Source organism: Seriola dumerili, unplaced genomic scaffold (assembly GCF_002260705.1).
Source record: "Seriola dumerili isolate Sdu_G_001 unplaced genomic scaffold, Sdu_1.0 BDQW01000025.1, whole genome shotgun sequence".
NCBI lineage: Eukaryota > Metazoa > Chordata > Actinopteri > Carangiformes > Carangidae > Seriola > Seriola dumerili.
In genome coordinates this window covers 9,968,996-9,981,819 of record NW_019174280.1, presented here as the reverse complement: position 1 = coordinate 9,981,819, position 12,824 = coordinate 9,968,996, and the positions used below count along the sequence as shown (strand labels likewise).

The following is a 12,824-nucleotide window of genomic DNA, read 5'->3' as shown; positions in this document are numbered from 1 at the left end:
AATAAAGGAAAGCCAGGATGTCTGTCTGTCTGTCCACCTTTTATGTCAGACTGCCTGTCTACCTGTGTGTAAATACTGAAGCAGTAGTATTTGGCCAAACACCATCTCAGCTCATCCATCAGCGGTGGTCACGCACAAGGTCAGCTTCCAGCACCGTCGCTACACATCTTAGCAGCTCAGTGGGCACACACACACACACACACACACACACGCTCTGCGATATGACCTTTGTTGCATGTCGTCGCCTCACTTTTCTCTCACTCTCGGCTGCCGCGTGTCGATACGAAACCGGCGGCGATTTTCAAAGATGGGGTCAGGGCTTCGGGAATATGATGCAGGAAGATTGAAATTGGCCACCAGATTGTTCTGAAGAAACAAGCCTGTTGGAATGTGACTGAGCACAGTAGTTTATTCGGTGCCCTTCACAGGCGCAGTTTGAGAAGTAAGGTTTTGAACATTTTGGGGACGTAGTGAAGATGACTTAAAAAATTTAGATCTATAAAAACGCTCACATATGACAGAAACTAAAGAAGGCTTTGAAGGATTCAAAACATTGTTAGGGGTAATTTTTTCATCGTTTGGTTGTTTGTTTTTCCTCATACTCAGTGTGTTTGCTGCTTGGTACATTGCCTCTTTGTGTCTTGCATCACAGATAAAATAACTGCCATTTCTGCAAAGGATATAAACGTCATATGACTGAAATGCAGAATCACGGGAGGCCGTGGGCACTGATGAATTGCAATTTCAGGCAAGTCCCATTCATTTTCTCTATAGACATTAAGAGGTGACTCACATCAGAACACATGAAACTCTCCCAGTTGACTCATCCATACAAAAGAGAAGCAATTACATCAGAAAACATAAGGTTCTTTGATAACAAAGGTTAAATGTATAAGTCTGTATACATGAAAACAATAATGCGAGTTGTTAACGACAACTCCCGAGGTGCATGTTCCTCCTGTTCACTAAACTCTTACAATACAAATCAAACCTTTTATCTTTCCTCATTTTTCATGAGCAAAAAGCAGTGGAACACATCAAACATTAGATCAGCTGTAGCTAATTAACATTCATTCTACAATGACCATAATGATTGTGTATGATGAAAAGACACATGACTCTGTAGCACCACTCCATGACCATGAGTGTGGAATGCACTGTATGTTTGTCATTTTTGCATTCTCAGCCAACAAAAGGTAGTTAGATGTCTTTGAGTTGTAGTTATTGTAGCCTTTAGTTAGCTGCAAATGTTGAAGCGTAATCCGAACAAGATTCTATAAGGGAATTAAAACGATTCAAACTTGATAAGTGGATTCAATATTCAAAGGCCTAAGTGTGACAAGTTAAAATGGAAGTGTTTTAAAACTAGTTAGATCCATCCACTTTGTCAAACATGAAAAGAATTTAAATTGATGGCCATCTGGGAGACTTGTGTAATCTTCTGTTTAGTGATTGAGGATATCAGTGAGGAACATTTTGGAGCAGGGAAAAACATTTTCAAAACCAGCTGCTTCTCCAACTTATAACCCGTAAGCAGAGACTGTAGCAGCTGTGGTTTGAAAGCATATCTGGACAAAGTAGCACATAAAATGCCTGGCCTGCCCCGAAACCAGTACCTTGTCTAATTAAGTATTGCATTCACACTATTCAGTGATAATTAACAGTATTTGCTGTTAGATAACATTGTGTGCTACAGTCCAGTGTTTGTGCAACATAGAGTCACAACAGTGGTCTCAACAGTGGATGTGATTTCACACTATGTGTGTAAGCATCACTGAGACTATAGAACAAATAATCCAACTGTGTAAGGGTTCGATTTAAAGCCTCCACTGAGCTCTGGAGGAATATAGATTGAGTCAGCTTTTCCAACTCAAATAAAAAGATTTCATTTTTTACTGATTCCACTTTGCCACAGTTCCACAGACTGTTTTATGATGACAGTGTGACTTGATACAGTATCATGGTTTTGCACCCTTTCTGGGAGCCTCTGAATGTTTTTACAAGACAAGCCACAATCTCGACTTGGAGAAAAACTCGTGTTGTTTTTACAATAAAAAAACATCTAGGGTGGAAAATTGCAGTTTATGAGAAAGCCTCCCAAAAGAATAAAAAGTAGAACAGTGGTGTTGCAGTGAGCTTGCTGCTAGTGAATCAGTCTTGTGGGAACAGATTACATTTAAAAAGTTCTTCAACTTTGCACCCAACAGGAACATTATCTTTAACTAAGGAGTCAAACTGTATGAAAATATCCTGCATCTGTTGTCATCTGAAAGTGTGTCACGAGAGAATGTGTGCCCTCTTTTCAGTTCTGGTTATAATTCAAGAAGTAATTATAGCCAAGGACCTCCATACAGATAGACATGTGGACAGAGAACCCAATCTACAAACATCTTGTTTTTGGGGCAGCAAGCGGAGCCAAGATTTCTTTTTTTTATTTTATGGCTGCAAACAAGCCATTACGATAGGAAGCTGAAACTGACTGAGGTAATGACTAAATTTTAAGCCAGTATTAGCTGGTCCACCACTTTGGTGTGGACTAAAATACAGTGTCTACATAACAATTTTTACAGATTGCCATCAAATTTTATACAAACATTCATGATTCCCAGAAGATGAATCCTAATGACTTAGGTGATCTCCCGGTTACCCAGGAGATAAACCCCATGAAATACCTTAATCTATGATTAAATAGATTGTCATGACATTTTACGCAGACATTCATTGCTTCTCATCAGAACTATAATATCTTTGTTGATTCTTTGATGAGCCCAGTGATTTTTAACATTGTCACTGTGACATTTTAGCAAGCTGTTGTAAGCTCAAAGCAATGCTGTTCCTAAATACAGCCTCCCAGAGCCACTAGCATAACTGTAGAATCTCTTTGCCCTGGGAGATGATGAACCCATATGGTCATCTACTGACTTGACAAACATATGAAATTTCATGAAATAAGCATTTCTTAAAAAGCAAATAACATGAGCATTGATGTAAAAAAAGAAATTATTGTTAAAAATGTTGCATCCATTAAAGTAGTAGATACATATTTATCTTACAATGTAGACAGAAAACTCAGGCACATGTTTTAGCCTTTAAGAAAATGCTAATGTAAGGAAATCTCTGTGTGACGAAACATATTGAATAACAGATGCTAATGGCACACACGATAGGTAAGACAGGGGGAGGGTCTGCTACTCTCAGTAACACAAACGACTAATTGACTTAAATATGATACCAGGAGCTAAGAGTAGGAGCTGAAATACCTAGACAACTACACACTTCCGTTACTCTATCTGAGGCATCAGAGATCAATTGGTGAAGGGTCATGGGAGAAAAGCTCTGTCACCTCCAGATGTTTTGGGATGCACCTTGTCATTGGGCAGCAACAGCCAAGCATCCCAACTGGGAGACCCTAACAGCCTTCTGCTCAGTCCTTGAACATGTTCCAGCGTAAAAAAAAAAAAAAAAAAAAACCCCACAATTCTTACTACATATTTTTCATTTCAAAAGTTGGTCATTTTCCAAATCTTAATGTAATTGGCTAAATTTGAAGAGTCAAGGTTGTGAAACATTCTGTTTGGGGAAACTTTCTGATGTACTTCTTTGGCTGACGGATTTAGTTTTTTCAGCTAGCTGATGATATACTAACCTGTAACCTCACATAATGATATACTGCTAAGTATACTAAGTATACTGCTAAGCATGCTAAGCATATGTGGTGTTACAGGTTAGGAGTGTTCAGGAGTTTACGCCAACAACTCCAGCCAAACTTGCATTAGATAGCGTTATGTTCTCCGAATATTTATTCCTCATCTTCTAAAAAGTGCAGCAACCACTGTGTTGCTTGTCCAGGTATGTTTTTTTTCTATAGCTAGCACCAAATCTATTCAACGGTTATGTTAAAATTTATAGAATAATAATGTTACATGTTAATGTTACAGATAATACTGTACTAATTAGCTCTACCATGCATTGCAGTAACAATGCTGTTTCTTTATTTCCATGTTTTCAATGGATCCTCAGCTGCCTCAATCTGTTGGCACAATATCATGTGCGTAGCCATCATTAACATACTCAAAACTCTTTTACAAGCTTTTTGTTTTAAAACGTATCCTCTGAAAACATTAAAAAGTCAGCTGGAAAGGGAGTTTCAACCCATTCAAGGAGTCTTACCATTAGCTTAAGCTAACTAGCTACAACTAATAAAGCTAGAGTCATGATTTCAGCTGCCAAATGCAAAACCTGCTTTTGATCACTTCGTTGTGAAATTAAGGACCCACTGTGTAAAGAAAAATCACAGCACAATTTTGACAATTCTTGGCAGGCATTACAACAGTATCTAGAAGGGTACTCTGAGTGCAGGCCTCCACCAAGGCCAATGCCAAACAACATACACCAGACTCCTGAGAAAAAAATTCAAACTCATTGTTAATGATCCAGATTTGCCCCAAAATGTGATGGGTTCTTCCCTGGCCCATGCCCCATCCCTCCATTTGGTGCAAATTGGTTCTATACTTTTTGCATAGTCCTACGTAAACAGACACAGGTGAAAAGATAACCTCCTTGGCACAGTTAACTAGGGGGGTTGCAATTTAGGAAACAGTGGTTCTCTTGAAATCAGAGGCAGTCAAAAATGTAAAAATGTGTCCTCAATAAGTACAAAATTCATCAACAATAGCAAGGCTACTACTACAGTAACAAGGCAGGAAAGTTCCTTTTCCCAGTTTTTAGTGCCCCCTGCCTCCAAACCACATTACCTACATTCACCAGCAATTTCCCAAAAAGCCAGCATTTTTCAAGACACTATGTTTTATTGACAGCTGAAAGGCAGAAAAGTACAATCCCTCTTATTCACCAAGAACAATCTGAACAATATGAATGCAGCTTGCACTGATCTACAAGGTTCAAAGTCTGATGTCAGACTTATTTGGCACAATGGGACCACCTTAACAGGTCCAGAAGGTGAAAGCTTGTTTTGTGCACGGACTCTATTGAACGCACTGAATTGCCAGTCAAGTCAGTGGCCAAGGTGTGATGGCTGCATTCCTCCGAGCAAAGACGAGGAGAGGAGATGGAGGCCTATAAATGAAAAAGGCCGAACAGACATATATAGAGAGAGTGGGCATATATAAAAAGACAGAGACCAGGGGGTAGAGAGACTGACAAATTAGAGACTGCGAAAAAGAAAGAGCGACAGAAAATCCATAGACTTGGAGCTGAGATTGTGTGTGGCCCTTGTTGAAAGCAGCATTGTATATAAAGGATAGGAAAGCCTTTTTATCTCAGTGTTGTGGCGACGAGGAAGGAAGTCTGAAGATTATGTTTGTTGCCAGAGTGCAGGAGCTGCATTCGCTTTCAACTCAAAGTACACTCAAAGTGGATTTGTTTCAAAATGCTTTAAAAAAAAAAAGAAAAAGAAAAAAAAAAAAAAAAAAAAAAAAAAAAAAAAAAAGACGACGACGTGAGGTGGATGCATCCTGCAAAATAACTGTGACTGAATATTGCTAATAAAATGATATGGGAGTTGAGCAAGAATCAGACTGAGTGGGAGAACCTTTATGCAAAACTGCAATATCTGAATGTAAATAGACAATTTGTCCCAATCTGTAAACCAATTCACTAGAAATGATTAAACAAATGTCACCAGTAAGTGTTTTCGGTCTCATTTTAAGTTGTGAAAATTGATGTTTTGCCAATAAAACAGTCACTGTTTTGCAATCAGGCACAACACATGCGGCGGTACTATTTCTGCATTCATGTTGCAGCTTCCACGTGGTAAATTATTCATTATGTCATAGTGGTGGAAATGTCACAGGGATGCACTGCCACAGACAGACAAACACTGTGTCTCAGATAGTCTATGGCTGCTATACATGTCCCACATTGTTGCATGTATACAATCTTTGTCTTGTACACCTGTGCAAAAATTAGCATTTTTCAACAATTTTGGTGACAGATGTTTCAGAAATTCTTTCAAGAAATTTACCACAGTGGTTTTAGCACTTCCAGCTAAAATAATTCTGACAGTCGCTCCTATTCTTTGGTGTTTATGTGTTTGAAAGATCAATTATTCTATTGCATTAAGAATCATTATCGCATTGTGACTGTGCACTACATTGAATTACAAAGCTATAATTCAGCTCCATTCACTCCATTCAATTAACTTACACACCAACAACGTAATTAACGTTTCATCGACATTAACACCCACCAACCATCTGCACAGAATCCGCTGAACCAGCCAATGGAGCGAGGCCACCAGTTGCCGTCCTGTTACCTATCACACCATTGGATGATTTAGTCATCATCTTTGTCACAGCAGCTGGTGGGTGTGTGGACTCATATAGCAACAAGGACCACAACCATCGCCACAGTGAATGAGTCACTAGTGGCATATGTATGTATGTGTGTGTGTGTGTGTGTGTGTGTGTGCATGCGTGTGTGTGTGTGTGTGTGTGTGTGTGCATGCGTGCGCGTGTGGGTGTGTGCAAAGGTGTTGGTAAAAACAACTGATCTGCTACGACCTGTTTGCTCTGTTCTGTTTTGCACGATCTCACTTAATAATCTTCCTTTCTGTTCTGCTCACCGCACAATGACACACATTTTTCATGTTGCATGTGTTTGATCTTCCTCACCATAATATCACTGTTGCCATGTGAAAACCTTTTAAGTTGAACTGAAATGAACTGAATAATAAAGAAAATTGTCACTGCTATTTTCCAACTCTAAAGGAATTAAATATCCTTTTTCAAACAGGGAAATAACCTTATTCACTTGTTTGCCGAGAGTTAATGTTGATAATAAGATTGATACAACTCTCATGTCTGTCATATCTTTTTAGTTTAACGTTGTAGGACTATTTCTTGGCCAGACACAGTGATTTATTGCCATTTCCTCTGGTTGCCTGGCAACCTCACAACTACAACAAGACTGCAGAAAGTGACTGCGTCCACCCAAAAAGTAGTGTAGCACATATCCGCCCATAAAACTGCAACATCTTGTTTTGACACTTTGGTTTTTGTCCTGTTTTAACCCTAACCTTCAGACAGAGCCAGGCTAGCTGTTTCCCCTTGTTTCAAGGCTTTATGCTAGCTAAGATAACTAGCTGTATTTTTATTATTATTATTTTTTTATATTTTCGATATTATTCTCTTTCAGCAAATGTATCTATGGGTATACAGTTACAGTCAAGCTGCAAGAACTATGGAAATTCAGAAACTTTTAACATCAGCTTAAAATACTTATCTTAAAAAGCAGTATTTTCAAAATAAATCTCTTCCAAACATTTATATATCTGCAAAAAAACAAATAAATATCTAAAACAAATCATATGATTACCGTACTTGAGCTAATCCACCAATCAGAGGGAAGTACTGAATCTGACACACCTCAGTTGAGGATCAGGATCTTACAGCCTTTCAAATACAGCTGAAACACTTGAGAAAAAAATATATCGTTAACAATGATGTGATAGGAGACCAAACCATCCCTGGTTCTAGCCTCTCGATTGTGACGATTTGTTTCCTGTTTTTCCATTGTGTGATAGTAAACTGATTATCTTTGATTCTTTTAGATTGTCAGAAAAAATTAAAAAGGATGTCACCTTAAGCTTTAGGAATTTTTGATTAGCATTTGTAAGTATTGTCTGACATATAGATTAAATGATCAATTAATTTAGAAAACTAATCAATAATGAAAACAAATAATTGTTAGTTTCAGCACTACTTTCAAATGTCTAAAGAAACTTTCAAAAGGACATGGGACAAAAAAAAAAAAAAAAAGTGTCGAAGTCTCTGTAGATTCATCACACTTAAGTTAATAAACACCAATAGCTACTGCTGGAAAGCAGAAAACAATTCTTTTAAATTGACTGTTGACCTTAAAGGAAACTGATAAGCCTAGTACACTGGAATTTAGTCTAATTTGGATTACAAACTGGCATAATTTCACCTGGAAGGACTGATTGTTTGGTACATGGCGACGTCAGCTGTGAAGTAGACATATCTCCAACCTGCATCATTGATCTCTACTCAGCTATAGTGACATCAGCAATTAACCTAGCTAATGAAGCAGGAGAAAACAGCTGTTAAGAGTTACATAAGATATCAGTTCCACTACATAAGACACACTGACCAGCATTGTTTTTTTTCCTCTGCGAGGTCAACTATTAGGTGCAAGCTCACATAGCACCTCCATAGTTACCTCAGACAGGGGGTCTCAAGCAGAAGGGAGAAAAAAAGGCTGTCTTTTTATTTGTGGTCAAGTAAGTGGCTTTTAACAATGAGAACTGTGGGCTGTGTGGTTTCCTGTGAGTAACTACAACATGTATCGTTGCATCTTTATAATATGGAGAATTTGTGCTTTTTGTGCAGACAGGGATTTCACCATCAGGCGGCTTGTGTCTGAATGGTTCCAACTATAACTGAGCTAACTGTGCGTGGCCAAACTCTAACATACAGTAGTTCTAGACCTCCAGCTCAGCTAGTGGTGGTATCAGCCAGCTTAGCTATTACAACAGTTAGCAGAGCAAAACATGTTGTTGACTATGGCATAGCATTAGTTCCACCGCATTAGACACAATGACTATCACTGTGACAGCATCTCATTCTCTCACACACACACACACACACACGCTGTGTATTTCACCTACAGAATCAAGCATCATCCCAATTTACAGCACAATGGTGTGTTTGATGGATGTACAGCACATGTGGCAATCTCATTGGCATTCTACTGTAGACATGTTGACTTAAACAGCCGTTGTTCCTTTTCTGAATGAAATCATGCACAGCAATGTCCCATTTCACAGCACAATAGGCCTTCTACAACCACACACTCACACAAAAAGGGTCATTCACATTAATATCCTATGGTAAATTAGGTGGTTTTCATATATCTTTTGTACTGAATAGAAAGAAAAAAAGCGCATGCATGCCGACACACATAGGGTATTATGTCAGTAACAGTGCCCTATTCAACATGACAATAGGTCTTAGGTTTGCACATGCTTACTGTACATGACTCCATGAGCTGAGAATGCTACAGCACAAGCACTTCTGCTCATGTTTATGCATCTGTCTACATTATATACAGTGTCGCGTTTATGTCACAACATGCCTTCAGTTTTTATACACACTTGCAGGAAAAACTCCACCCTAAAATCCTCTTACACTGTTACATATCATCAGCCTGTGAGGTTTAAAGAAATTCAGGATATTTTTTGAGATGACTGGCACCACTTTGCCTAAACCTTTCTCCTCTGCTTCTACTTGAGGCAGTTATTTCCTTCATTTCCCTGGGTAGCCTCCAGAGGATCCTGCCTGGACTTATTACTCCGCTCTAGCTGTCAGTCTGGCTGAAACAATGTACAGTAATAATCCACCTTTGGTTTTACAAGTAGCCAAGATGAAGAGCTTTGCCATGATCGCAGTAGTAACAGCAAGCAACCGACTTTTTCAACCGACCAGTCATGCATCTCAGTCAAAATGTCTTCTAGGTCCTTTGTATTATGGTTTATTAAAGCTTCATTAATTCATTTTTTTTTATATGAATAACAGGTCAAATTACTGTGTGTAATGTGAAAGATGTTTCTCGTAGCAACAAACCCACAGGTATTTATCACGCAATTCTGCAATTCCCTCCAAATATAATCAAAAATTTCAGCTATTTACGGAGAAAAAGTTCTGATAAATTCACTGCACATTACCTGCCCAGCACCAGACAACAAAAAGACTAGGTCAGCACTAGCCGGTGAGCATTGTAAAGCATTTAGCAGCTGAAGAGCCCAATATTTTTCCTAAGGAGTTGGTGGAGACCAAAAACAAAGCTAAAAAGAACCTCAAATATTAGAATTACATTTGTACACTGACCAAGGACATGATTTTAAATAGATAGATGGAATCGATGGAAATGTTGCTATGGTTCTGTAAATAGGCAACTGTTTGCAAACATGTTTGGATGTTAGCTTTATAAGGCCATATGTCACTGTTAAGTTTGTGGCTTCGTCCACTTGCCCTAGCCAAAATGACTAACACTGCTTCAAGTTTCTCTCCCCTTTTTCTATGATGGATTTCTTTCTGTATGATTGTTGAACACTGAAGAAAAATGTTTCAGATGAAAAATTCTCTGCTAATAAAATCCAATGTACTGCAGCTCTCCTTGAAATATATTGAACCGACAGAAGATTACCTATATTTGTCCATTTTTCGGTAGGAAAACAAAGGGACCCACCAGCAGAAGGTTTGCTGCTTCATATCATTGTTAGTGTGTTAGGGTGGATTTTCATTTTAGTATTCAGAATTTACAAGACTGAACTAATGTAATAATTTGTGTTCCTTCTCGCACATCCTCACATGCATGCACACATACACACCTACAGACCCATCCCTCCCTCCCTGTTGTCTTGCCTGGCACCAGTTTCCATTGACACAGATGGTGAAGGGAGAAAGAGAGATACAAAGAGACAGGCACATAGAGAGAATGGCAGAAGCTGATACCATGAGTTTATATCATGTCTATTCCTCCTATTCCCTAAATCCATACATTTTTCTCCATAAATCACACGTACCTGCTCCATACATCTATCTATCTGCCATCCATCCACCCATAACTCCTTTTTCTTCAGTGTCTCCATTTATCACTCCCTGCCTCTGTCTATCCATCAGGACTCTTAGTACAGTCTTAGAGCTCCCACCAGCAGCCATTCATCCAGTCAGTCCACCTATTCCTCAATCTGTCCCTCAACTCAGATCCTACCTTGTATCATGACCTTTTACACTCCTATTAACTTGTGAAATCTGACCTCTCAATCATCCATTTTTTCCATGCATCTACCCATCCATCCCCTCTTTGTGTCTATTAAAGATGTGTTTATTGCTGATTCCCCAACATGACTTGTTTGTTGTTGTTGTTGTTCTTACAAGATTTTAAAAAACCTTTTCTTTCTCCTGATTGATCCTTCCATTCAGCCACCCCCTTACAGGATCAATAGCAATCTTAACACTTACCAGCTGCATGCCACAGATGAAGGCCAAGGTACATCTGCCACTACAGCACCCCATGGTGTCCTCCTCCCTCTCTCCTGTGGTCCACGTGGTGAAGAAACTCTGGGTAACTCCCAAATCTCCAGCTGGCCCTTCAAAATCCAAAAGCCCCCCGAGGGCCGTCTGGCTGGCTGGCAGCCCAGGTAGAGGCGCTCGCTGCCCGGCCTAAGAGAACAGAGCACAGCCCCTGTACTCGCTGGAGCTCAGGGGAATGAAAGGCTACTACTTCATTCAAATGGAGGAGCTGCTGACAGGTTAAGAGCCTGAAATGTGGTCCCCTGGATTTCCAACACGCAGGGGGTCAGGGATCAAAGATGGAAGGTGGGCCTTGGGGATGATTCAAGTCCACAAATTGTTCTCAATGTATCCACGGAGTTCAGTCATGAAAGCAGACCCTTTCCAAGCCTCTGCAACTGAAGGCAATTTAGTAGCTCAAAAAAATCAGGTAGTGTGGTGCATTTTGATTAATTGGCAAAAAACACTGAACTGATTCAGATTTTTGATAATGTGGGTCTTAAGTAAAACTATTGTGTTTTAAGACTGGACTCCTGTATTAAACAAAGGTTACAGTGACTCTACAGTTACGTCCACAAAGGGTCCAGTTGTCCAGTTATCACCTACTAGGCTACAAACTCCGGATTGCCTCGATAAGTACCATCTTTGACACGGTCCTGTACTGTAGCCACTTACTGAAAGACTGAAAAAAGCAGAGAGATGGCGAGATTAGGAGATTAAATCGATATATTCAACAGATTAGCTACTCTCTTGTTTAATAATCCGATTAAGCGCCACTTGGATTTGGCTGATTGAAACAGCCTAATTTGTTTTAGGGTGGAGAAAACAAGTGAAAGTGGTCCCTGCCTCCTTACACAGACCAGCTCCTCTCCTCTCAGGGGAAGTCACGGGCATGTAGCGGCAACATCCTCTACTGTTCATTCACACCGTAACCAAACACAACGTTTTTATCTCCAAACCTGCAGTTGAAATCCAGTGTCTTAGTTTTTTTCCCTGATTTTTTTTTTTTTATCCCCTCGAAAAATGGTGAGTCAAATTGTTGCTAGGATGTTGTGATATGTCAACAGCCACTAGAAGCTGATTTCGGTGTCTCTGTTTGGCTAGTAAGTCCTCCTCCTCCGGTTCATCTTCCCATCAGCTCCACAACACAACCGCCGTTTTGTCAGTCCCCGTCAGCCGTTAGTCGGTTCATTCACTGCCTCCTCCGGTACAGCGAATAAATCTCTACAATGTTAAAAAAAAAAAGAGAGAGACACAAAAAACACAGAAAGCATGTCCACGTTTCGTACGGAGAGGGACAGGGTGAAATTTCAGGTCGAGGTAAGTCTCTAAACGTAACGTTATAAAGGCGATATGGACGGAATAAGGGCTAAGTTTAGTTTTGTCGTCTCGGGGTTGTCTTCAAAGAGTGAAAAGGGGAGACAATGGGAACCGGGATAGACCAACGGACCGAGAGAGAGACAGCCGAGAGGAGCGTCTCTCGCCTGCCATCTGTCAAGTCAAACACCACGCAATAACATAGCTTTTCCGGTCGTGATTTCCAAAATAAAAGCGTATTCTCAACAAGGGAATAGTGAAAAATCACAGCAGTAGTGGCAAACGTTTACTCAGTGTCTTTTCTGATTATGTCACCCGGGGCGTCAATGTTTTAGAAATAAAAACAGCGTTCAATAGCATACTGTTTTTGAACAAGCGGCAACATTTAGGGCTGAAAAGTGAAGCCGACACGGTGACAACATTTTTTTTATATCACTTACCCATATAAGTTTT

General features: G+C 39.7%; 1 protein-coding gene across 1 annotated transcript in view; it reads right to left on the bottom strand.

Moving 5' to 3' along the window:
* nkain2 (sodium/potassium transporting ATPase interacting 2) overlaps positions 1-12,485 on the bottom strand; it is a 76,395-nt gene extending 63,910 nt beyond the window's left edge. The window contains exon 1 of the mRNA XM_022769067.1: positions 11,004-12,485. Coding sequence (XP_022624788.1) covers positions 11,004-11,057 — 54 coding nt within the window. The 5' untranslated portion in view covers positions 11,058-12,485. The remainder of the gene's footprint in view (positions 1-11,003) is intronic.
* Positions 12,486-12,824: the final 339 nt, after the last annotated feature.